Source organism: Hesperophylax consimilis, chromosome 19 (assembly GCF_061612785.1).
Source record: "Hesperophylax consimilis isolate HC1 chromosome 19, BYU_Hcon_1.0, whole genome shotgun sequence".
NCBI classification, from domain to species: Eukaryota; Metazoa; Arthropoda; class Insecta; order Trichoptera; family Limnephilidae; genus Hesperophylax; species Hesperophylax consimilis.
In genome coordinates this window covers 24180241-24205388 of record NC_142854.1, presented here as the reverse complement: position 1 = coordinate 24205388, position 25148 = coordinate 24180241, and the positions used below count along the sequence as shown (strand labels likewise).

Genomic DNA, 25148 nt, shown 5'->3' with positions numbered 1-25148 from the left:
TAAAAATATGAAAGGATTATTTGTTTGTCTGTGGTTTCTTGAATAGCCATAGAATGAAATGCAGCTAACTTCATGTCAGAGACGCCACATCAAATTTTTCTATTTTGTAAAAAAAAGTATTACACTGGACTTTTGGACACCCTTTTTACACGGTGGATATGTTCGATGCAATACCGTGTTAACTATCCTGCAGTTAAGCGGGGGAGTAGGTAGTACCCAAAATGAATATCCTCCTTATATTAGCATAAAAACTCGACATATCATTTTAGTATTTTACGTATTTCTGCGCAAATACATAAGTTACCATTAATAATTGACTGAATAATTGGGATTTCTATAGTTTAAAAGCCCATAAGACCCACTTGGTTACAGACGTTTTGTTTGACATCTTGGCCTGTCAAAAGTTAAAAAAATCTACTAAAATAAAAAAAATAATGGTGGACGAGTATATGCATAAAAAAAATTTTTTTGTTTTTGTATCTTAATTTTATTTTTAAAAAATTACTGTATACAAATCATGACATATATTATTCACTATTATTACCAGATAATATGAGAACCCGTTTACTCACATTTGGTACGACATCGCTTTCTTGACTCAAGATATCCTGAGTCTGTGGAATATTTAGTTTCAAATTTTCAGGTTAACAGGATTTAAAAACAAATCAAATGTAATTCAAATATAAAATTACAAATCACATTGAAATTGTAAAGCTCGCTCTATGTTGAAAATGATTTCAAAGTTTATTCCAGTCGCAGGCGTGATTCGCGGCCTGCTTTTCGCATACTTCTGCGCATAATACATACTTCTGCGCATAATACATACTGAGTAGCATGTAAGAACATGCAAGGAATGTAGCACCATGTAATTCGAAACAGTGTAAAAATGGTGTTCAGTGTACCAAAAAGTTTATTCATTCGAAAATTCCTCAAAGAATAATGCAAAATTTTCATGTCCCTAGTAATTAGTATTTAAATTATTGTGTTTCTTCATAAATTCTTTATTTAGTCCCCTGGATATATAAAGGTACCCTTTGTTTTTTTTTTATTATACAAGGTGTCCGGAGGTAAATTGGAGTAACTTTGGAAGCTGATTCTCCATTATAGGTACAAGTACAAAATATAAATGAATAAAAGTAATTTATTTTGTTCATATAAAAAGTCATTCCTACTGAAAATTATAACATATATAATAATAATAATAATAATTGGATGACTTGTATAGCGCCGTTTTTGTGCAAAATCACCTCAAGGGCGCTGTACAAACTTATAATACATCTCTACAGTGATCTATGTTATTACTTAACTATTTATGGAGATAATATACAGTAGGTACAATACTTACCTGGTAGGTCACTTGAGATTAACACTTAATTAACATCAACTGATTGTTTATTAGCGAAATTTAGGTACAGGATTTAGGACATAATTGGAAAATTGAATATAACTGGACTTTCTCTTAGGAATGGTATATTTAATTTAAGGGTACGACAGCTTAAAAAAGTAAGTTTTTAGTTTAGACCTGAATTCTGTTGGACTTGTTATGGATCTTAGTTCTGGAGTAAGTTTATTCTAAGCCTTCGGCCCAGATACTCCGAAAGCGCGATCACCAAACTTAGTATTTGGCTTGCGCATAGGTTCCATCAGTCTGCCTACAGCTGATTATGTTGCTGATCTAAGAGTTGACTGCCTCAGACCAGTGTTTTCCGGGACGCATAGTTCAGAGATGTAGGGTGGGGCCATTTCATTGATGGATTTAAACACCATCCAGCACAGTTTGTACTGGATTCTTTCAGGGCACTTGAGCCAGTGAAGGTTACGAAGGTGTTCTGAAATGTGCGAATATTTTGAAACCCCGGTTATGAGCCTTGCTGCTGCATTAAACACTGATTGAAGCTTGTCAATTTGATATTTGGTTGAACCTTCCAGATAAATACACTGGGTGTGAAGAGTTGCAATGTCACATTTCTTTGACTATCTGTATCCATGGAAACAGCACACATAACAAGATATTTAGGGGGTATTTCACTATGTCGGGCTAAATATCTGACTAGCTAGCCGTTGGCTGGCTTTAAAGATCAGAATAACTTCGTTATTCAACGGCGACCGTTTCACCATTGTTGCCGAGCTTCCGGATAGATAACACTCGAAATAGTCTGGCAACATCGCAAAATGTTTGCAGTTACCCCATCTACTGCCACGCCTGTCATGTTTTGTCGCAATGTCTATGGAATGCTAGCGTCAACGCCAATTGATCTGTGGTCAACGCCGTCATCCAGTTTCCCGCCACAGTCCGCACACCGCAAAGTGTGCATTTTTTTGGTTATGTTATGTTGATTATCAGGTCATTTTAGATAGATTCGTGTCGAATTAATACATTGTTTCTTATTTTGAACACAATCAAATAATTCAGGATGGATCATACAAGCATTCAAATTCATTCGAGCTCTTAAAACTCGCAGCCTTCGCATCGCCGCCCTTTCACCTGCTTCTGTAAATCAAAAACCTCGGTATCCATAATAATTCGCAACAAAATTCGACTCACTTCTCCGCTGTCAAACTCGGAATGTTTTGACGCCATCTTTGATTCGAGGAATAGCGCCTAACGTGAGGTTCGAGCACTGATTAGTCAAATCGAACTTTAACCCGAGCGTTATTCAGATATAGTGAAAACGAAAAAATGACTAATCCGCGGATTAGTGCTTAGTCAGAACATAATCAGAGATAGTGAAATACCGCCTAAGCGTGATTAATTTTTGGGTTATTATGCCATGTTCCGCTTCCTCCCTATTTAGCCAAAATTTCAGACAGCGTTACAGTGTCCACCCTCAGGACAGAAGTATAGATTGTGGCGATGTGTGTGTTTATTTGTTTAGATAATCGATTTGGGAGGCGGGTATGGGTACCGCCACCCCGGGAACTATCTATTGGATAACCAACACTCCTGCCATAGGTCACCCCAAGTGGTTCGCTATGTTTGGTGATTTAACATTGGTGCCCAGGTTCATGGGAGGTTTGTCTAGGTGTTGGCGGAGAATGCGTTTGCCTACCTACTGCGAGACCTTTTGACCTAGGAGCGATGGATTCATATGTCCGTTAATCTTATTAGGGCTGGTATTTTAGTATGATCATTAGTTAAATTGATGTGGTTTTCGGCGTTTAGTTTTGGTCTAGCCATCATGTACCGAATTCCAAGAACTGTTAAGCTTAACCCCTTCGTCTCATTAATATTTATGGGGTTTTTGTGGATATCATTTGCCTCAATAACTAAGCATGCTCGATCCGTTTTGGGTCTTCCCAGGAACAAATCCAAAGCAAAAAAGACCGAATTCAATTAAGTACTCGTCAATTGTCGATTTGTCCGGATGGCGGAGTTTGCACGCTAGAAAACGTTCTGAGATTCTTTTTGAAATGTTTTGTTCTAATAACCCAAAAATTTATCACGGTGATACTTTTGGCCATAAAAATTTCAAATCATATCTAGAGATTTGAACATTTTTATCCGAGAAGTACCCTACTATGTTGTAAATTCCATATCGTTTATTAGTCCAAAGTTGCCGCACTTTACCGCAGGACACCATGTATAATGTTGTATTTATGTTTTCCGAGACAAGAGTGTTGAACTGCAGATCTCCAATGAACAAACAACAGTTCATGTCAACTAAATATACTTAATTTAGCCATTGTTAACTGTTTGTTGGCGATCTGCAGCCATGATAAGTTTCAACATTGTCGATAAAACCTGTTTTACGTGTCTGCTAGGGAGTCATCTTGGTTATATGTATTTCTCTTGCCAATAAATTTGTTTTAATAAGTGCTTATATTGTTTGAATGTGAAAATTGTCCCTCGTTAAATGCTATCGGTGTTTTTAAATATCTACTCGTACCATAAAATTACCGCTTCGTCAATGTATCACCAGCTTTAAGCTCTTGCCCAAAGGGATACGCAAGTATTTGATACTTGTATTGTTTACTTACGTTGCAAACACACGTCACTAAAATAACAAGACTGGCGTCACAGCCAATCATTGATGAATTCTCGAAATGTCATAATGCCATAACTTCACCAACAAACAAACATTTTTATATCCTGTCATTTTTATTGACTTTTTTGTTCCTGGCATTAATCTAAAGCTGTTTGACACAAGTAGCGCCATGTTTAAAGTCTCTGCAATGCGAGTGGCGACGATATCACCCGCCTTTTCGCTTGAGACTGGCATCGCCGACAACTTTACAAATAGTCAACATGTGCCTGTGTACAAACTTCCATGCAGATGTATTATGAAGTATCGAATACTTGCGTATCTTTGTGGACGTAGAGCTTTAGTTTACACAGACATGGGTCTCTCTCTCAACGTGGATATGTTGTTTGTTTTGTCCAGTGAGCTACAGCGGGCGGGAGCGCGAGTCTTCGCTTCAGGGGATGGGTGGGGCGGGCGGTGGTGGGGCGGGAAGGAGGGGGCAAGGGCGGCGGCTGCCCCCCACTCCCAGCAAGCCCTCCACGCTGCAGCTGAAGACGCCGGGCCCGCCCATCAACTTTCCCAAACTGAACAGCAGTCCAACGCATGTGAGTATTTCAGTATTTCTCTCATATTTGGATGGAATCATACGTCCATCACTCCTGGACACACTGGCTCCTAAATTCCTACCCAACCCTAATACCTTTTTTCCTTTCCAGAAACTCCTCAAAAGACCCTCCACAAAGCATCCCCAAGGATTTTTTTATTTTTTTTATATTAACTCCACACAGGAGGCCGTGAAGAAAATAATTTCCCTCAGGGCCTATGTCATCTTTGGGGATGCTGTGTGGAGGGTCTTTTTGTGGAGAGAAAGGAGTGAACATGGGTCTTGAAGAGTCCCATGTTGTAGGAGGGAGGAAACACAGAGGCCGGCAGTTCGTTCCACAGCCGAGCTGTTGAACTTAAGAACGAATCGTAGAAGCGACCCGTTCTCATGTGACAAATGTCAACCGTGTACAAATGTTGGGCGCTCGTTTGGCGTGTATCCCGGCTACGCACCGGTGCCGAAGGGATCAATGACGCTAGTACCTCAGAGCATCTTCCATTGTAATACCGATAGAACAAGGACAGCATACCTACCTGACGCCTGTGCTCTAAAGTTGCAGTCCGTTTGTTAAGATTGGGGAATCTATCAAACAGATCGCCTGTTTTTGCACAGAGTCAAGAGTTTTATCAAGGATAAAATAAGGAGGCCGTGTGGGAAATAATTAACCTCGGAACCTCATGTGTAGAGAAATTTTTTAATAAAATTTTTGAATATCTTGCGAATCTATTTAATAGTTTCCCAATCTTAGCAGGAAATGCATTATTTTGAGCATAATACCTTCGACACTTCCATTATCCGTTGCAAACCAAAATAACATATTGAACAATTTGTAATTTTGTATGTACGAGGTCCACAAGATGGACTGAATACTTCTACAGCGCCGTTTTCGTGGTAAATAACTTAATTAATGTGACTTATAACTACAGAATAACTTAACAAGTTAAGATTTATTACTAGTGGCTTACAAATTAAAACTTAAAGCTAGCTACTCTGTATCTACTGACACTTACTACTAGTGACTTACATCTAAGACTTATAGCTAGTGACTTGACTAAGACTAATCGCTGTATGACTTACAACTATGGCTTAAAATTATAAACTCAATCAGCATAACATACTATTCACCATACTTGTTGGTTTGGTGAAAACTTGAAATGGTTTTTTATGAGTTGTGTAAAATTTAAAACACATTTATTTATTTTTTCATGTTCTCCATAAAACGGTTATAGGTTATACACCAATATATCATGGAGAAGATTACAAATTAAAAAGTTTACAGAGGCAGTTTTACTATTTTGTGACATGTGTTAAAAGATAGTTACTGAATTGTCTGTAGGTGACATTGAAAATGTCGATGGCTAATGCAGAATCATTAAGCAGTTGAGTCGCTCTGTTTATTGGCGCGTTCTGATAGGCAGAAGTCCTCGCTTTCGGAGCATATAAGAGTGCATGGGATCTCCCTCGAGTATAATTGTTAGGGACATAAAAGTTAACCTCTTTCAACATAGGCGGATTGTGTATTGTACCAGAGATTAACTTAAAAAAGTGTTTGCCTAAAAATATTTTTCTGCGGGCTTCTAATGTATTGAAATCGAGCATTCCTGTTAAGAACAAGGATGGATACAGGAATGGATAGTATGTATATTCCCTCATATACAGGTAACGCATAAACCTTTTTTGTAATTTTTCTATTTCTAAGATATGGTTTTGTTCAGAAGGGGACCAAATAATTGAGCTGTATTCCAGGATGCTGCGGACAAGTGCTTCATATGTTCTTCGTATTGCAATTCCATTAGTAAATGATCTCGCATTACGAAGAACAAATCCAAGCATTTTGTTGGCGCGGGAGACAATGTCAGATATGTGGGATTTGAAAGAGAGATTTGCCTCGAAGATTACCCCAAGGTCACGAATCTCGTTTTTGCGTGTTAATATATTTTTATCAATATGATATGGGAATAGAAATGTATCTTTGGATCTTGTAAATGTAACTACTCTGCATTTCTGGATGCTGAAGGGTAATTTATTTAATTCCGACCATTTGACAAGAGAATCAAGATCATTCTGCAGAAGAATGGAATCGATACAACTTTTGATAGATCTGAGAAGTTTGATATCGTCGGCAAAGAGGAGATATTAGATTAGATTAGATGATATGTGTTAATTTCTAGTTTTAAGCCATAGTTGTAAGTCTTTTAGCAGTCAGTCTTAGTTGTAAGTTACTAGCTTTAAGTTTTAGATGTAAGTCACTAGTTATAAGTCTCAGGAGATACACAGTTGCTAGCTATAAGTCATCGTTGTAAGCCACTAGTTATAAGTTATACATTGTTGTTTTTGCCTTTGAATAGTAAAAATGACTTGTCTAATGTTTCCAGCAACACATGTCTGTACATGCAACGCCACATTCGCTGCACTCCTTACAGCTGAGGGAGAGAGACAGAGATACCGACAGGGAGAGGGACCGACTTATAGATCGGGACTTCCGAGAAAGAGATAGGTATATCTGTCCAATTAAGTTATAATATTCCTCACATGCTCTATTTGGCCATTCGATATTATTAATATCACACAAAATATTAACATGGAAACACATGAACTGCTTACTGCTGTTTAAGAAAATAATTCCACCTAGATTTCACTATTTATCCCAGCCATCGCTCAAGTGGTTAATCGCTTGAATGTCGGTGAATACATAGCGGATATTTATTCATTTTCGGGAAATCGACAGTTTACATTTAATCAGTTTGTACATAAGTATTGTATAGTTAAAATAAAACCAATTATGGATTTCCTCCTTGTGACTTTACCTCTACTGAGATGGAAATATGGAATAAGTAAATTAAATTTCCGAGAAAGGAATATAAATTAAAAAATTTATAAAAAACAAAAGATTATATAAAACGAAAAATTTACAAAACAATACATTTATAACCATGGAGAGAGGTTGTAGATATAAATCAATTCATAATAGAGACATAAAAATTATTCACAAACCATCAGAGAAATATTATTTTATGGACCTCTTGTATTTGGTAAGTTCGCAACTGAAAATATCAACCTTGGATAATACGATATTGTAATTATTGCATAGTCTGTTCAGGTAAGAATTCTGCTTAGAGTTCGTTTTGCTTTGATCAACCTTGAACAGGACACAGCGGATATGCATATAAGGCGTGAATATACAGCATGGTGTTTTCTCTTTCTAACACCTTTTAGGTCATATTTCCCACCATGACAGTAAAGGAGATACAAAAATTTCTACAAGACCATATGAGCTGTTCGCAAAAGTGAATAATTTGATTCTACAGGTGTATAGAGCTATTTTGCAAATAGCTGTCTGTTTGCAAAACCGAACAAATTAGCTCGACAGCTTAAATACCATTTTGTTTCAACTCAATTACTACAAGGAACAATTATTTAATTCGAGGTAGATGGTAAAAGATGCATTAAAGTTCAATTTTTTTCAATCAACGTTTAAAATCTCCTGTGTTTTGACCAGTTTTAACCATGTTTGATCTTTCAGTCTAAATCCGCAATAATTATTTAAATAACCCAAACTAAGACACTAATAATCGCTTTTTTGCATGTTTTTTCATCTCCCCCGATGAAAATAGTTGTTCCTTGTAGTAATTAAGTTGAAACAAAATAATTCTGTTGTATTTGAAAGTAAACGGGAAATTTACTGAAAATAACAAAGAAACCTAAGCTTGTCACAGTTATATGTATATTATAGTGATTCAGTGTGGATTATAATAGATTTGACGTGTATTCCAGACTGATAGAGTCGTCTTCGCACGTCCCACTGAGCTTCGAGCAGGCCCTGGCGCTGGGCCGCGGCGGGGGCGGACGGGTGCTGCCCTCGCCGCTGCCCAACGGACACAAGCCCCGCCACACGCACCGAGACGACTCCGACGAAGACGACTGGTGCTAGCACGCGCCGGGCGGCCCCGCGCCGCTCTCCCCCGTGCTGCGCGTCACCCGCCAACAGATCCAACACTTCGGCATCGGCATAACCACGGCCGACGTGGTGGGATCCGACTCGGACGACCTCCGACCCTCCGACTACCGCAAGGATTTTGAGATGGACTCCCTCGGGGACGAGGAAAACATCCTTAAGATGCGGCACTCCGCCTTCCAGGGGGAAGACCGCCGGTGCCGCACGCAGGAAGAGCTCGACCGTCTCACCAAGAACGGGCAGTCCAACGTGAAGGACTTCATGGCGGACTTTGAGACCGACCAGGAGTATTACGAGGATGATTACGACTACGGCGAAGGGCTCGGGCACCGCGTACGCAGCACCGGCAGCCTGCTGGACTCGCCGCCCTACTCCCCGGACGATCTGCGGCGTGATGAAGGCAGCGACAGCATCATGGAGTTTGCGGACGAGATAAAGTCGGAGCGGAGCCTCCGGGAGAAGGAGTTGGATTACTCGCTGGAGGAGCACTCGCTGCGGGTGGACTTTGACTACCGAGACGAGATCTCCGACTACGAGACCGAGATCCTTCCGCCCCCGGCGAGCATCGTGCGGTCCAGCACCACGTTCGACCGGCTGAGCGTGCTGGACCCGTACGACCGCTCCGTAGGCCGCTTCGGCAGCCGCAACCGACTGAGCCAGGTGGCGCAAGAGCCTTGCCGGAGAGTGTTATCGAGTGACGCGGTATGGCTGGCGTCCAGCCCGGTGCACCAGAAGAAGTACAAGAGTAACGACGAAATGATGAAAAGACGGCAAGTGGTGCGGTTCAAGTGAAAAACAATGCTAAATATAATGTTCTATATTTCCTCCCCGTATAGTTGTTTGAGTTAGTCCGTTCGAAGTTTCCTTTCTACCAGACCTTAGCTTACAAACATTGTCCGTAGAATTGTTATTTTTCAAATTAATATTTTCCCATGTAGATAATTTAAGTAAACTTTTTGAATGTATCGTATTTACAAATTAGCTTTTACACGTTTCTATATTCTTTCCTTGTTACGTCTTTGGATACCGTGTTTGGTTGTATTGTAAATAGAGCTGGTGTTGTTGCAATGACCTCTGAGTGAGTGAGTGCGAGCGCAGTTTGCGTTGTACGTGTGAGTGCGACGGGACGCTGGATTTAATGGTGACTTGTGTAGATATCGGCTCGGCCGTGCGGTGAGCCAACTCCCTTTAAGAACATTTTAACCAATTCCATATGTCCGCGGGATATTCTCTAGTTAAAGCAATTCTATATAATCCGATACACATGGAAATTTATTATTAAAACTGCCATGCATTTATTTGTATTTAACCTATTTGTAACTATTAATCAACGCATCGTCCTGTAGAATCATTCTTCATATACAAACAACAATCATCCCCTTGTAACGAGTTTTCCTTCTACAGACACTCAACTGAAGGGGAACTCTATGACGAGTCTAATATTCTAAAGTCGGACGTAATCTTTTCGTGTCCACACTTTAACTAACTGAAATCACATTGTGGTTATTTATCATTGTATCCCCAAAACACGTTATATTGAAATTTTATTTACTTTTCAATTCAACTATTTTATTTTCAATCACTGCATGATACACGTTTATACAAATACAATTTAACTTTTAAAAAAGCTTTAAAAATCTACATTCTTTATTACAAATGTGTCAGTAAACATCTAGTTTACCCGTGAAAAATCACAGGATAGTCTGAATTCTTTATTAATATAATTTTCCGTTAAAACCTAATATTATAGGTAGATATCATTTGTCTGAATTCTTCACACAATCAGTTCCAATTTTGAATATGCCATAATCAAAACAAATCCGAGTTCATTGTAGCAGAGTTACATCACAGACTCACAACTGAAATTAGTATGTTTTATTGACATTCTTTTAATTAACATCTGTTTTTTGAAACAGCAAAAATTCTCAAAACTTGAACTGAATAGAAAATACACACTAGAAATGCCTTCCATATAGATTTGAATGGAAACGAATGTCTTTTGGTTCTAGCCCATTTGGCACGCGCTCTGTCTTTCTTACACTTGCCTGACATTGCATATCTCTGTCCCATTTGAATTTCATAATGAGGATGTAATACAGTTTTGCATTGGAAATTTAATGCCCGATTAACCAGACTTTTGGATCAAGAAGCGCGCTCACCTCATATTTTTCACTGTTCTTCTTTATTCTATGAATGCGTCTATTTATTTCAGCTAATGGAACTATGAAATATCCATATTACTGTCAAATATAAATTGTTTTTTTCTCCTGAAAAATTTAGTGATTTAAAACTTCAATATAATAATTTCTGTAAAATTTCCGTACTTTGCTTTCTTCTTAAAACGCACAAATTATTTAAAATTACAATTTTTTTCAACTTAATTTTTACAAAAAACAATTATTTACGTTGTGGGAGAAACAAAAATATGCAAATATTCCAATTAAGTTAAAATTAATATATAATTTGGTATCTAGAATATCAATTCACGTTATACCGTGGTCGATGGGTAATACCCTCGACTATCAATTTGGAGGTCGCGAGTTCAAATCCAGGTGTGCTCAAGCAAAATTTTATTTTTGATTAATTTCACAATTTATTAATTTAAAATAAAATATAGTATATTTGCGGCACATTCCAAAGTGGAAGATACTATAAGTTTCGCCCTGGTGTAAGACCAATTGTCGCCTGTAATGGCTTTGGTCGTGTTTGGTGACCAAATCTGATTACACCTTCATCTGCCCATCTCCTTTCCCTCCCCTCCACCTTAGCCTCACAACATACCCAGATTGGGGATGCCATAGTCTCACTGGCTACAGATAGTTACGGCTCTTGTGCGGTATTCACATATTAAAATAAAATAAAATTAAAAAAAAATAATATTTAACATTGCATCAAAGACATATTCCGGTTATATAAATCTTTATTTCTTGTTGTAGTTAAGTTGAAACTAACTGTTAATTCAATAATTTCTGCATAAAGAGCACGGAAATTTTACGTTTAATTCTATAACTTCAAATCAAAAAACATCTTAAACATTGACTAAATTTACTCCGCCTTCAATATTTTCTTCCCCGACTTCTTTTGCTTTCCACCTTTCACTCTTCTCATCCAAACAAACTATGCGTCCCCTTCTTTATACTACCTATAACCTAAATACTACATACTATTATAATCTTTTAAAATAATAATACATATTTTATCTATCCATTATTTGCTACAATAATTATTTTATTCTTGAGTAAAATCAATTAAGTGTTTAGGCGTATAAAACACAATAAATAACCACTCTGAAATCATCTTCAATTACTTTCTACAGTATAACCTTTGTGATTCAATTGATTTCAACTGTGTAACTCAGTCAGTTTTTGCTGCAAATCTCGTCAAATTAAGATTGACTTGTTTCACAGAACAATCAGCGCCATTTTGTTTTTTTTTGTCATTTGAAAATTTGCTGTTAAACGTAGATTCTAGATCCGTTTCAGCTTTTGAATAAATTGTGATAAGCTGAAAAGCACGACTGTTATATTGTCGTTACGCTTTTCAGCTGTTAACAGCGTTTAACGGGCACGTTTCAAATGTATAAAATCAAAATTGCGCTGATTTGTCATTTGATTTCTGTGAAACGCTGCAATAAACAAATTAAAATACTGGTTTTTTACTGTAGTCAAACAAAATGTACAATAAAACTCAAATAAATTATTAATACCTTTGTGTATTTGTATTGAAATCAAGTTTATATAATATGTACCTTCTGCTAGAAACATGAAATTGCTTACATTGTATCAAATACATCATATTTTCAAACAAATAACCAGATTGTGTAGTCAATGATAAATATGTTTTATTTCTTTTGTTGTGTAAATATTTTACAATAGTAATGTTTTTCAGGTGTCGTCAGTTCAGTCGACGAATAAAACTGAGAAAATTGTAAAAAAATATTTAAAAAACATAGATTCTATTGGACTATTGAACTTTTAAAGGAAGATTAGTTTAGAGATATGAACAGATTAAAACACGCTTGCCCGGGTAAGAACTATACTAATTATTGTACTTTTCAGTTTTTAAAATACATACTTGGGAAGAAATAACTAAACATCTTAAACAAGTCGTAAACAAAACTGAAGAATTTCTTCAGAAACAAATGGTAATCCTTTTGTTTCTGAGCAAACCATACGTATCTGTGGTCTGATATCAACGCATCGTGTTTCATTGACGTTATTATTGATAATATCTTTGACAGAATCATTGACAAAATCATTGACAGTATCATTGAGGATATTATTGACAGAATCGTAGACAATATCATTGATGGTATGACTGATGAAATCATTGATAATATCTTTGACAGAATCATTGACAAAATCATTGACAGTATCATTGAGGATATTATTGACAGAATCGTAGACAATATCATTGATGGTATCACTGATGATATCATTGATAATATCTTTGACAGAATCATTGACAAAATCATTGACAGTATCATTGAGGATATTATTGACAGAATCGTAGACAATATCATTGATGGTATCACTGATGATATCATTGATAATATCTTTGACAGAATCATTGACAAAATCATTGACAGTATCATTGAGGATATTATTGACAGAATCGTAGACAATATCATTGATGGTATCACTGATGATATCATTGATAATATCTTTGACAGAATCATTGACAAAATCATTGACAGTATCATTGAGGATATTATTGACAGAATCGTAGACAATATCATTGATGGTATGACTGATGAAATCATTGATAATATCTTTGACAGAATCATTGACAAAATCATTGACAGTATCATTGAGGATATTATTGACAGAATCGTAGACAATATCATTGATGGTATGACTGATGAAATCATTGATAATATCTTTGACAGAATCATTGACAAAATCATTGACAGTATCATTGAGGATATTATTGACAGAATCGTAGACAATATCATTGATGGTATCACTGATGATATCATTGATAATATCTTTGACAGAATCATTGACAAAATCATTGACAGTATCATTGAGGATATTATTGACAGAATCGTAGACAATATCATTGATGGTATGACTGATGAAATCATTGATAATATCTTTGACAGAATCATTGACAAAATCATTGACAGTATCATTGAGGATATTATTGACAGAATCGTAGACAATATCATTGATGGTATGACTGATGAAATCATTGATAATATCTTTGACAGAATCATTGACAAAATCATTGACAGTATCATTGAGGATATTATTGACAGAATCGTAGACAATATCATTGATGGTATCACTGATGATATCATTGATAATATCTTTGACAGAATCATTGACAAAATCATTGACAGTATCATTGAGGATATTATTGACAGAATCGTAGACAATATCATTGATGGTATCACTGATGATATCATTGATAATATCTTTGACAGAATCATTGACAAAATCATTGACAGTATCATTGAGGATATTATTGACAGAATCGTAGACAATATCATTGATGGTATGACTGATGAAATCATTGATAATATCTTTGACAGAATCATTGACAAAATCATTGACAGTATCATTGAGGATATTATTGACAGAATCGTAGACAATATCATTGATGGTATGACTGATGAAATCATTGATAATATCTTTGACAGAATCATTGACAAAATCATTGACAGTATTATTGAGGATATTATTGACAGAATCGTAGACAATATCATTGATGGTATCACTGATGATATCATTGATAATATCTTTGACAGAATCATTGACAAAATCATTGACAGTATCATCGAGGATATTATTGACAGAATCGTAGACAATATCATTGATGGTATGACTGATGAAATCATTGATAATATCTTTGACAGAATCATTGACAAAATCATTGACAGTATCATTGAGGATATTATTGACAGAATCGTAGACAATATCATTGATGGTATGACTGATGATATCATTGATAATATCTTTGACAGAATCATTGACAAAATCATTGACAGTATCATTGAGGATATTATTGACAGAATCGTAGACAATATCATTGATGGTATCACTGATGATATCATTGATAATATCTTTGACAGAATCATTGACAAAATCATTGACAGTATCATTGAGGATATTATTGACAGAATCGTAGACAATATCATTGATGGTATCACTGATGATATCATTGATAATATCTTTGACAGAATCATTGACAAAATCATTGACAGTATCATTGAGGATATTATTGACAGAATCGTAGACAATATCATTGATGGTATGACTGATGAAATCATTGATAATATCTTTGACAGAATCATTGACAAAATCATTGACAGTATCATTGAGGATATTATTGACAGAATCGTAGACAATATCATTGATGGTATGACTGATGAAATCATTGATAATATCTTTGACAGAATCATTGACAAAATCATTGACAGTATCATTGAGGATATTATTGACAGAATCGTAGACAATATCATTGATGGTATCACTGATGATATCATTGATAATATCTTTGACAGAATCATTGACAAAATCATTGACAGTATCATTGAGGATATTATTGACAGAATCGTAGACAATATCATTGATGGTATGACTGATGAAATCATTGATAATATCTTTGACAGAATCATTGACAAAATCATTGACAGTATCATTGAGGATATTATTGACAGAATCGTAGACAATATCATTGATGGTATGACTGATGAAATCATTGATAATATCTTTGACAGAATCATTGACAAAATCATTGACAGTATCATTGAGGATATTATTGACAGAATCGTAGACAATATCATTGATGGTATCACTGATGATATCATTGATAATATCTTTGACAGAATCATTGACAAAATCATTGACAGTATCATTGAGGATATTATTGACAGAATCGTAGACAATATCATTGATGGTATCACTGATGATATCATTGATAATATCTTTGACAGAATCATTGACAAAATCATTGACAGTATCATTGAGGATATTATTGACAGAATCGTAGACAATATCATTGATGGTATGACTGATGAAATCATTGATAATATCTTTGACAGAATCATTGACAAAATCATTGACAGTATCATTGAGGATATTATTGACAGAATCGTAGACAATATCATTGATGGTATGACTGATGAAATCATTGATAATATCTTTGACAGAATCATTGACAAAATCATTGACAGTATTATTGAGGATATTATTGACAGAATCGTAGACAATATCATTGATGGTATCACTGATGATATCATTGATAATATCTTTGACAGAATCATTGACAAAATCATTGACAGTATCATCGAGGATATTATTGACAGAATCGTAGACAATATCATTGATGGTATGACTGATGAAATCATTGATAATATCTTTGACAGAATCATTGACAAAATCATTGACAGTATCATTGAGGATATTATTGACAGAATCGTAGACAATATCATTGATGGTATGACTGATGAAATCATTGATAATATCTTTGACAGAATCATTGACAAAATCATTGACAGTATCATTGAGGATATTATTGACAGAATCGTAGACAATATCATTGATGGTATGACTGATGATATCATTGATAATATCTTTGACAGAACCATTGACAAAATCATTGACGATATCATTGATAGAATTGAAGACAATACCATTGATAACATCTTTGACAAAATCATTGACGATATCATTGAGGATTGAGGAATCATTGACAATATCATTGACGGTATCAGTGATGATGTCATTGATGATATCGTCGACAGAATCATTGACAATATCATTGATGGTATCACTGATGATATCATTGACAATATCATTGATTGAATCATTAACAATAACATTGACAGAATCATTAATGATATCATTGACAATATCGATGATGATATTATCATATTTTTATGATGTCATTGACAGAATCATTAACAAGATCATTGACAGAATCATTGACTATATTATTGACGATCTTGATGTAAGGAATTGTCCTATATCAAAACATTCACATAATTCATTTTATTCAATGACTGAAAGTTTACTAACCATTCCCTGAAGAAATTTAACACTTGAACTTATCATATTATTATCAAAGATCGCAGATATTATGTATCTATTATTTAGCACTCTCTTAAACTGATCTACGCGGCTGTCGCATTTATAATCCATAGTAAGCTATCCCCATTATCGCATGTCGCATATGTAATCCGCAAAGTTGTACTAAAACACAAAGTTTAATATAATTCAGCAAATTTTAATAATATCAGCATCAGCAACTGTTTATTTAATGCAAATAAAGGTTTGGTTCTTTGATCCCAATTCCGAGTGTAATTTTTTAAGCCGAAATGGTTTGCCTTTACGAATATGAAGGTTCCGTCCCAGTTCTTAAACCTAATTATACTAAAAGTTGGTTTAGTATTTTTGAAACCATCGATAATTTGATCAGTCATCGATAGGTGGAAACATTTATTTATTTCTTCCTTCATGATTGCATTTAGCTGGCATCCTATGATTATTACAATCAATTGTGGCTGTATTTCGAGAGTGTTACAAATTAACGAAGAGACGGTTTCTGAATCGGATGTTTACCAAAATGTGTTCACATATGTAAGCCGGAACAACTTTAAAATTGTGTGTTAGAAGATGCCTGTATGTATGTTTGTGTCGAGATGGACGCGTGTGGCGTTGTATCTTATCTGTCTACCCCTGACGGACACTAAGACATGGTAACGCATGTGTGCACCTTTGTGTTCACTATATTAAAATGATGATTTTGAGTTTTCTGTTAATATCCGGGCAAGCGTGTGGGCGGCGTTAAACCACGTAAAGTGTTTTGTTTTAAATTGAATTTGCTGTCCTTTCCCAAAGTGCTTTATAAATTATTAACAATTAAATAAAGTGAAAAGAGGATTTCCAGCAGACACGAGTATAGTTCTGCTGTCACTTATTATTCCAAGTGTTTAAACACGGAGTACTACATACATAATACATACATATAAATATATACACACTTATATTCGGGATAGAACCTTTAATCAACCGAGGCGTTTGTTCATTCTAGTAATAGGTGGCGACAATTAATGTTCAAAAGCAATACCTGAGTTATCCATTTAACCACTTACTCTCAAGTGGAACAAGATCTGTTAAGTCAAATCAAATGACCTACTAAATATAACAGTTTTAATTGCTTAACACAGTTAAAGTTTGACAATAAAATATAAAAACTACATTCCATGCTTGACCACTCCAGCGATAGCTGCCCAAATTTGGGCAGCTGGTAGATAGGTGAATTTTATGAATTTATTTTAAACTTCCCACTATCAGCTATTATTTTTAGTTGTTAGCTTAACTAAGCTTCTATCAAATACCAAAAGATGGCACTAATATTCCACTCAAGGAATATTCCATGTAATGTTTTATAAAAATTAAACATGTTAAAATGGCATTTTTTAATGTCTTTGAATGTAGACAAATCCATTAGATACAGCAGTAAATAGTAATGCCACAAATAAGTAATAATTCTGGTAATTCAAATAGAATTTTACGATTTAAAAAGTAAATATTTTAAACTACAGTTTAAGTTTAGTTGTGTTAAGGATGCTTATAATTCAATGTTATCTCGATAGATTACTGTGGCGATTCCTGGGTGCTCACTTTTCGATTCGGAAACATGCTTACTGCGATTTAAAGCCAATGAATCCACCCATATATTTAAAAGCATCTAATTGAATTTCAGTTTTGGTTATTGAATGAATCCAAATCTTGGAAGTGAAAATTAACCCTAATCCCAAAATCTGATCGAGTTGAAATTCGGCAGAAAAAACTCGTTGCCTATGACAATGTATTCTATCAACTTTTTGTGGCAATCATGTACATAAACGCATTTCTCTGAAATCGGATAACATTTCAGCAGTTAATGAACAAAATAAATATCTGTCCTACCCGTTCGGCATTTGTCGAGGTTGGTGGAGTTCTCGACACCACTTCCTGGATAGGAAGATTCAATCGTCACCAAAAATTGTGATGTATTATAGTAATAGTAATAGTAGTTGTTTTTACGGGTTCATTTTTAGGTTTTTTAATTTACAATTCATAAAAATCACCTGCCTAAATTTGTGTAGCCATTGCTAGAGTGGTTATGAAGATAGAGCAATTGAAATTACGTTTACTTTTACGCCATAAACACTGCATTCAATTTTACATGTACCAATTAAAAATTATTGTATATTTGAGGTTATGTTTAGCCTGTCGGGTGTTTCCACTGCTCCGAACGCAATTACATTGTCGCCGCCTAAATTTTAGTATTCATAAGCACGTTGTATGGCTAATATTTATAATATTCATCTGTACTGTGTGTATCTGCTCAAAAGCTACAATCGGCTTCATTAATCCAAACAAACAATTAACTATATACTTTCGAATATAGCTATAAATTTGTGGTCATCCATTACAAATAAATGATATATTGTTTGAACCACAATTTTTTTTTATATCAACGCCAACCATTTCTTATTCAGGGCAAAATACATACTAATGTTAACATTACAAAATAACAAAATATATTACTAAGTGTTGAAGTGGGGGTTTAGGCGCGATTACGTGCGGGTAGGAGATATAACGGACGGTGAATGGGAATATATCAGAGAAGGACTGTAAGATAATTATTATCTTTCTTATTAAATTATCTTTACAGTCCCACTTATCCTTAGATACGCCTCCACCCCCACTTCAACACTTACTAATATATTATTATTTTCACCCATTATTTTGTAGTTTTAACATTAGTATATATTTTATCTTGAGGTAGGGACGGTTGTACCGATACCGTTCGGCGTTGATGTAAAAAATATAATGGTCCAAATCATGTAATATTGTTTAATTTTTTAACAATTAACTGTTCACGCATTATATTGATACTGGATTCAAATGTACAAAAGGATTCGCACTGAAGTTAAATGGATGTTTATTTCAACACAGATTCATTTTCAGTCATACATATTCAATTCTATAGATTAAATAATACATTAATTTCTATGTTTTTTGATATGACATCTTTGATTGAAAATAACATTATCGTAATTATTTTTTGGGTTATTATGCCTTGTTGCGTTTCCTCCTTCTTTAGCCAACGTTTCGAACAGCGTTACAGTGTCGATGCATAGATGGCGGTGAACTGTGTGTTTATGTATGTACAAGTAACACCGTATTGCAAGTGTTAATCCTCGTATTTTCAGTATTTCAGTATAATTAACTTAACATGGTATCACTTCGCCACGATCTGCACTTCTGCCCTGATGATAGACGCTGTAATGCAGTCTGAAACATCGACTAAAATTAATAATGATAATCCTTGAAAATTTCAAAAGAAAATAACATTTTTTCTGGAGATCAGGATTAAACGTATTGTAATCACTGTTAAGTCAAAGACAGTGGGTACTCACTGAGATGCATTTCTTGTATACAAATTTTTTAAATTACATTACATTATATTATATTATATTACATTCGGGTCCCACCCAGGCGTAGTGTGTTCAATTCCTCGGCTGGCAAAGTCCTCCATCACAACACAAGCAACATTTTCAGCTTACTGTGGTGGTAGTAGGAAATTTTCAAATATTGTCAGGTTATTCGTAACCCGGGAATGTTTGTCTTTCTTTTTAAAAAAAATAAATAAATATACACATATTGTTGTCCGTTTCTCACTGATAAGTAGGGAAAAGGCTGTTTCTAATTATTGTTTGGCAAGAACATGACTGTCGGAAGTGTTTACGTGTGCACCGATACACACAATCGTGTTGTTTTAGCCTCAACTATATGAAAAGGTTACCAAAACAGTGATCTGATTATAATAACCCAAAATTAATTTGTCTTCTTCTTTTGAAAGCTTTTCTGGCAATGTATATTAAATTCTTTGAATATGTGTGATTTGAAAAAGTCAATAAGCATCCATTAAATTTAGCAACATCCGTATTTATAAACATTTAAAAATAATTATTATGTGGCTTCTTATTGCTTTTTCTACATATTTTGCAGGGTAGTATTAATTTTCCCTCAGCCCAAACACACATTGGAAACATAATAATTGTAACGACAGTACGTAATAAAAACGATATCAGCTTTTTTACAAACTGAAACACACCTAATCTTACTTTTAAAGATGGCCAAATTCAGTGATACAATTAGAAGTTGGTTTTAATTTAACTTGGGACCATATAATTTCATTTAAAATCGTAAATATAGATTTTAGACGCATTAAAGTTTTCTTTTAGTGACCACTGTTGTAGGTGTGTGTTTGGATTGTGGTAGCATCTTGTAACTTATACGTTGTGTGTGTCAGTTATTGAATTATTGACTTGTATTATTATTATTATTATCAGTAATTGAGCTTTTACATGATAATATGATTGTATTGAATCCATTATGTTTTGTTATGATGTATTAAATTGAGGAGTGCGACATATAAAATGATGTTTGTCGCTTGTTTGATACACAAGTACGTATATAACCAGTTATAATGATATATATATGTATTATTATAAAGGCTTGTGTTTTTGACGACGGCATATTCTGAGCATCCTACGGCTGTGGCGTCCCCGGTAACAAGGCCCCCGCACTAGCAGACCGGAAATCCCCATCCCGGGGTCGCCACTTACTTCATAATGTGTTCTCGATGCTTAGGTTACACTTTGTAGAAAATTTGTAAATACATAATTTTCTGTGATAAATTGAATAAATATTCATGGTTGCATTGAGGAAACACAGTTTATATTGAACAATGAACGACCCTTGCCAACGAGAGTGAACTTTGCCAGAATACGTCTAGAATTAGGACTTTAACAATTGGTTAATGCAATCATTTAAGTTAAAACAAATGAACCAACATAAGCTAGGTACCTACTCTAAGAATTAGTTAATACTAGTTCTCATTACATCTATGTGTAAGACGGAGTTTTATATCAGATTTCTTGCTCGCCTGTAAATGTTGCATTATAATCTAACCTAGACAAGTAATTACATTGATATATCTACTTCATTTTTTGCACATTTGTAGAGGAAAGGGGAGATTACATTCCTAGTTCACACTGATGATATATATGTACTAATGTTACTTTCTGTCACACTGTTACGGCAGCCTGCAGATTCTTTTCAAACTTACCAAGGAACATAGAAGACAACAAACCCATTCCATCCATTTCCCGACCCCGGGGAGGACTAGGAGCACTAGGCAGGACACACCGACACGTTAGCTAAAACGCACAAAATTAATATTCGTGTAGGTACCTACCTACACACGTGTCGCACACCGGCTGTGAATTGATTTACCTTTTAGCCTTGGATAGTTTATTTTACCAAATGTCAGAGTGACAGCTATAAACTTAGCATTGTGTCAAATTTATCAATTATTAGTCAGCATTCTGTTGATTACAATATTAACAAGGTAAAATTTTATTTTTAAACCTTTTTTGTGCCCGATAACCTATTAAGTTCGCTGACATTTCATGGGGACCGACTATCTACAGATATCCTTGATGAAGAGGCAACACTTGCGTACCAATTGAATGTCTTGTACAATTTTAAACCAATTTATGAATGACAATTTCAATCGTTTTAATTATACCAGTGTTTTGTTTTTACCTATTTCACTTTAAAATCTTACCTTAGGACTTATATTAATCCCTCCCCATATTTGCAAATATTAAAAATGTTTTTTAAGTTTTCCAAATTACCATTTATTCCGTAGGGGTTGTCAGCCATTAACTTTTGCAAACTGTCTAAATTAATTTATTTTACATGTCAATGTTTTGAATTTGCATCAAGACCGTGTTTGAATCCCGCCACGAGTATCGCCATACTTCCAACGTGAGTTAATAATAATAATAGCTCTGTTTCCTTGAAAAAATCACCTCATTGGTGTTAAAATGCTTGGTAAAAGGTCTGTATATAGCATCGGTCAATAATGTCACAATGTCTGTCTAAAATATGCTTTTAAAATATCCACCCCAGAAACTAATATTATGTTACTTGTGAACATGACCCCATTTAGAAATTGAAACAATCTCTCTCATTTAAATGTTCCGCTTTTAAAATATTTACGCCGTAAACCAATTTTATGTTATTCGTCAACAAAACCCCATTTAGAAATTGGAACAACTATCTTATTTAAATGTTCCGCTTAAATATTTGAACCACATGCAATTTGTCAACAAAATCCCATTTAGATATTGGAACAATCTCGCTTTTTTAAATGTTCCAATTTTTAAATATTTAAACTACAAATTTTATGTTATTTGTCAACATAACCCCGTTTAGAAATTGAAACGATCTCTCTTATGTAAATGTTCCGCTTTTAAAATATTTAAACCACAAACAATAAATTTATGTTAATTGTTAACTTCTAGATATTTGTTAACATTTTTCCCATCAGAACAAACTAATTACAAAGTTTGCGAACTTCAAGGATGAAGTCGTATTGTTTTATCCGCACTATGAATCTTTGCAAGTTTGAATTAGAATGATTGTAAACTCGTGTTCAATATGTAAATATTTAAAAAGTTTTAAATTATATATATTATTATTACTGCATGTCTTTCGTGTAATGCAAATTTGAAATAACATCAAATGGGATGATACACTCAATGTCACTTTTCTATTAATGACTATGTATTGACTTATAAACTCCAGTTCATCATGATTGACCAATGTTGATCTCTTGTATCATGTAATATGTACCTATCATAGATAATAGAAACAAGAGGATATAAGGCATAGAAACGTACTGACTGTAACTGAGCTACCATCAACTGCACAGACTATCAAAGTAGAAAGTTACGCGTTTGGTGTTTAGTTGGAAATAAAGGCAAGGTGTGCATAGTTTGCAGTAATGTGGGTGAACAATGCTGGCGACACTTTTGTACGCATGTTTTAAAATTAATATTCAATCTCCCATGTTTCTATTATCTATCGAGTTGACACACAAAGTCGTTTAAACAGTTCCACATCTTTATCTAAAGCCATATTTTTTTGCGTGTAGAAAAAATACTTTAAAGTCAAAATACAAAAATTTCTGATGTCAAAACAACTGTATTAGATATGTTCTTGATGTATTGACATATTGTATGTATTACCGATTAGTAGCTAAGTGGACAAATGCATCAGATTTTTGGTAACCCGGGAATGTTTGTCTTTCTTTGAAAAATGTTAAAATTAAAAGTGATTCCAATGATTAGGTAGCCAAAATTCATGTTTTTCTTTTTTAATATCATCAAGAACATACTAAAATCAATTGTGTAACATAAATATTATAAGTTTTTTAATCATTTATACAAGAATTTATACAAAATTCCATAAGCAATGCTTTAAATATTTTGGATCTGTGTGAAATGTTAGAAAGGCAATATTCTTAAAACAAGAAATGACGTTTGAAAACTTCTCATCACTTATATTCAATTCTGTATCAGATATTTTCTTTTTTTTCTAAAAGCTGGATTCTTTCAATAAGTTATTTGTGATAAATGAGTTTAAAGTGTAACAAATTTAAGTTTAAACATTTCTATTTTGTGTCTGTCCTATAATATATCAGCTTATCCTATATTATGATACTGTTCTCACTTAGGTTACTGTCCCGTGTGTTCTTCGCTCAGTTGCTTTGGTGACTTCCAAAAATAAGTATGTTTAAACCTCCAATAAAATGACACAATACTGTATATATATATATACTGAGTTGGGAAGTCTCTCATTCAGAATGGAAATCTTTTATAGTTGAACAAAAACAATAGACCATTCCCTAGCGTAATCTGGAAAGAAGCGCATTGCGAACTGCTAATAAATCACGCCCTTTCTGCACAATGCATAGATTTTTGTTTATGGTTTCGCTGTAGCGCTGTTTATTTTCTATCACCTTCATTTAGTGTTGATTTTGAATAAACAAGCCTAGCAAACATCTTAACTTAGCAACAGGCAAATTATGCATCTAACATTGGATTCAAAATGTCACTTACTTTAAAAAGGAAGCAAATAATCTCAGTAATCCGCCATTTAATTCTCCGACAACTACTATAAGCCTCTGTTATTTTTACTAGCGTTAAACCAAGCTCTATTTTTTTTTTTTTTATGTGACACCACATAAGAGAGCCCCTTTCTGTACAGTGTAGCTGCGGGGGAGCTATGTGAGACAGGTTAAGGTAGGGGCTCTAGCAAGAAATTTATTAATGCCTGGATTATATGAAGGAGGAAAAATCGATGCCGGTAGCTCGCTCCACACACCACACGTCCTACACAAAAACGAGTCGAAGAAGCGGCCCATTCTCATGAAGGCAACATCAACTGTGAACGAGTGTTCCGCTTGTGTACGTCGAGATCAATGCTGCTAGCTCAATAGAGCAGGCTCCATTAACTCGTAGAACAGACTCAGCTTGCCAACATTGCGTCTTTGCATTCGTGATGACAATCTGTTAACAACGGATTGTCAATCAGAATCAAGAAGGTTTATCAATTATTGTGGGGCTCCAGCCCAGAGGTGACTCCCAAATTCAATTGTTGGGCGTACTTAAGATTTGTATAGGGTTAACAGTTTACTATTGAAAAATCTGGTAGCCAGATATATATGGCTTATTAATGCAAGATATACACGATTGTCTCTATATTTTTTG

At 34.7% G+C, this 25148-nt stretch overlaps 1 protein-coding gene across 1 annotated transcript in view; it reads left to right on the top strand.

Moving 5' to 3' along the window:
- Positions 1-8626, top strand: part of LOC149415033 (voltage-dependent calcium channel type A subunit alpha-1-like) — a 260436-nt gene extending 251810 nt beyond the window's left edge. The window contains exons 38-40 of the mRNA XM_089642980.1: positions 4383-4567; positions 6942-7063; positions 8341-8626. Coding sequence (XP_089499106.1) covers positions 4383-4567; positions 6942-7063; positions 8341-8497 — 464 coding nt within the window. The 3' untranslated portion in view covers positions 8498-8626. The remainder of the gene's footprint in view (positions 1-4382; positions 4568-6941; positions 7064-8340) is intronic.
- Positions 8627-25148: the final 16522 nt, after the last annotated feature.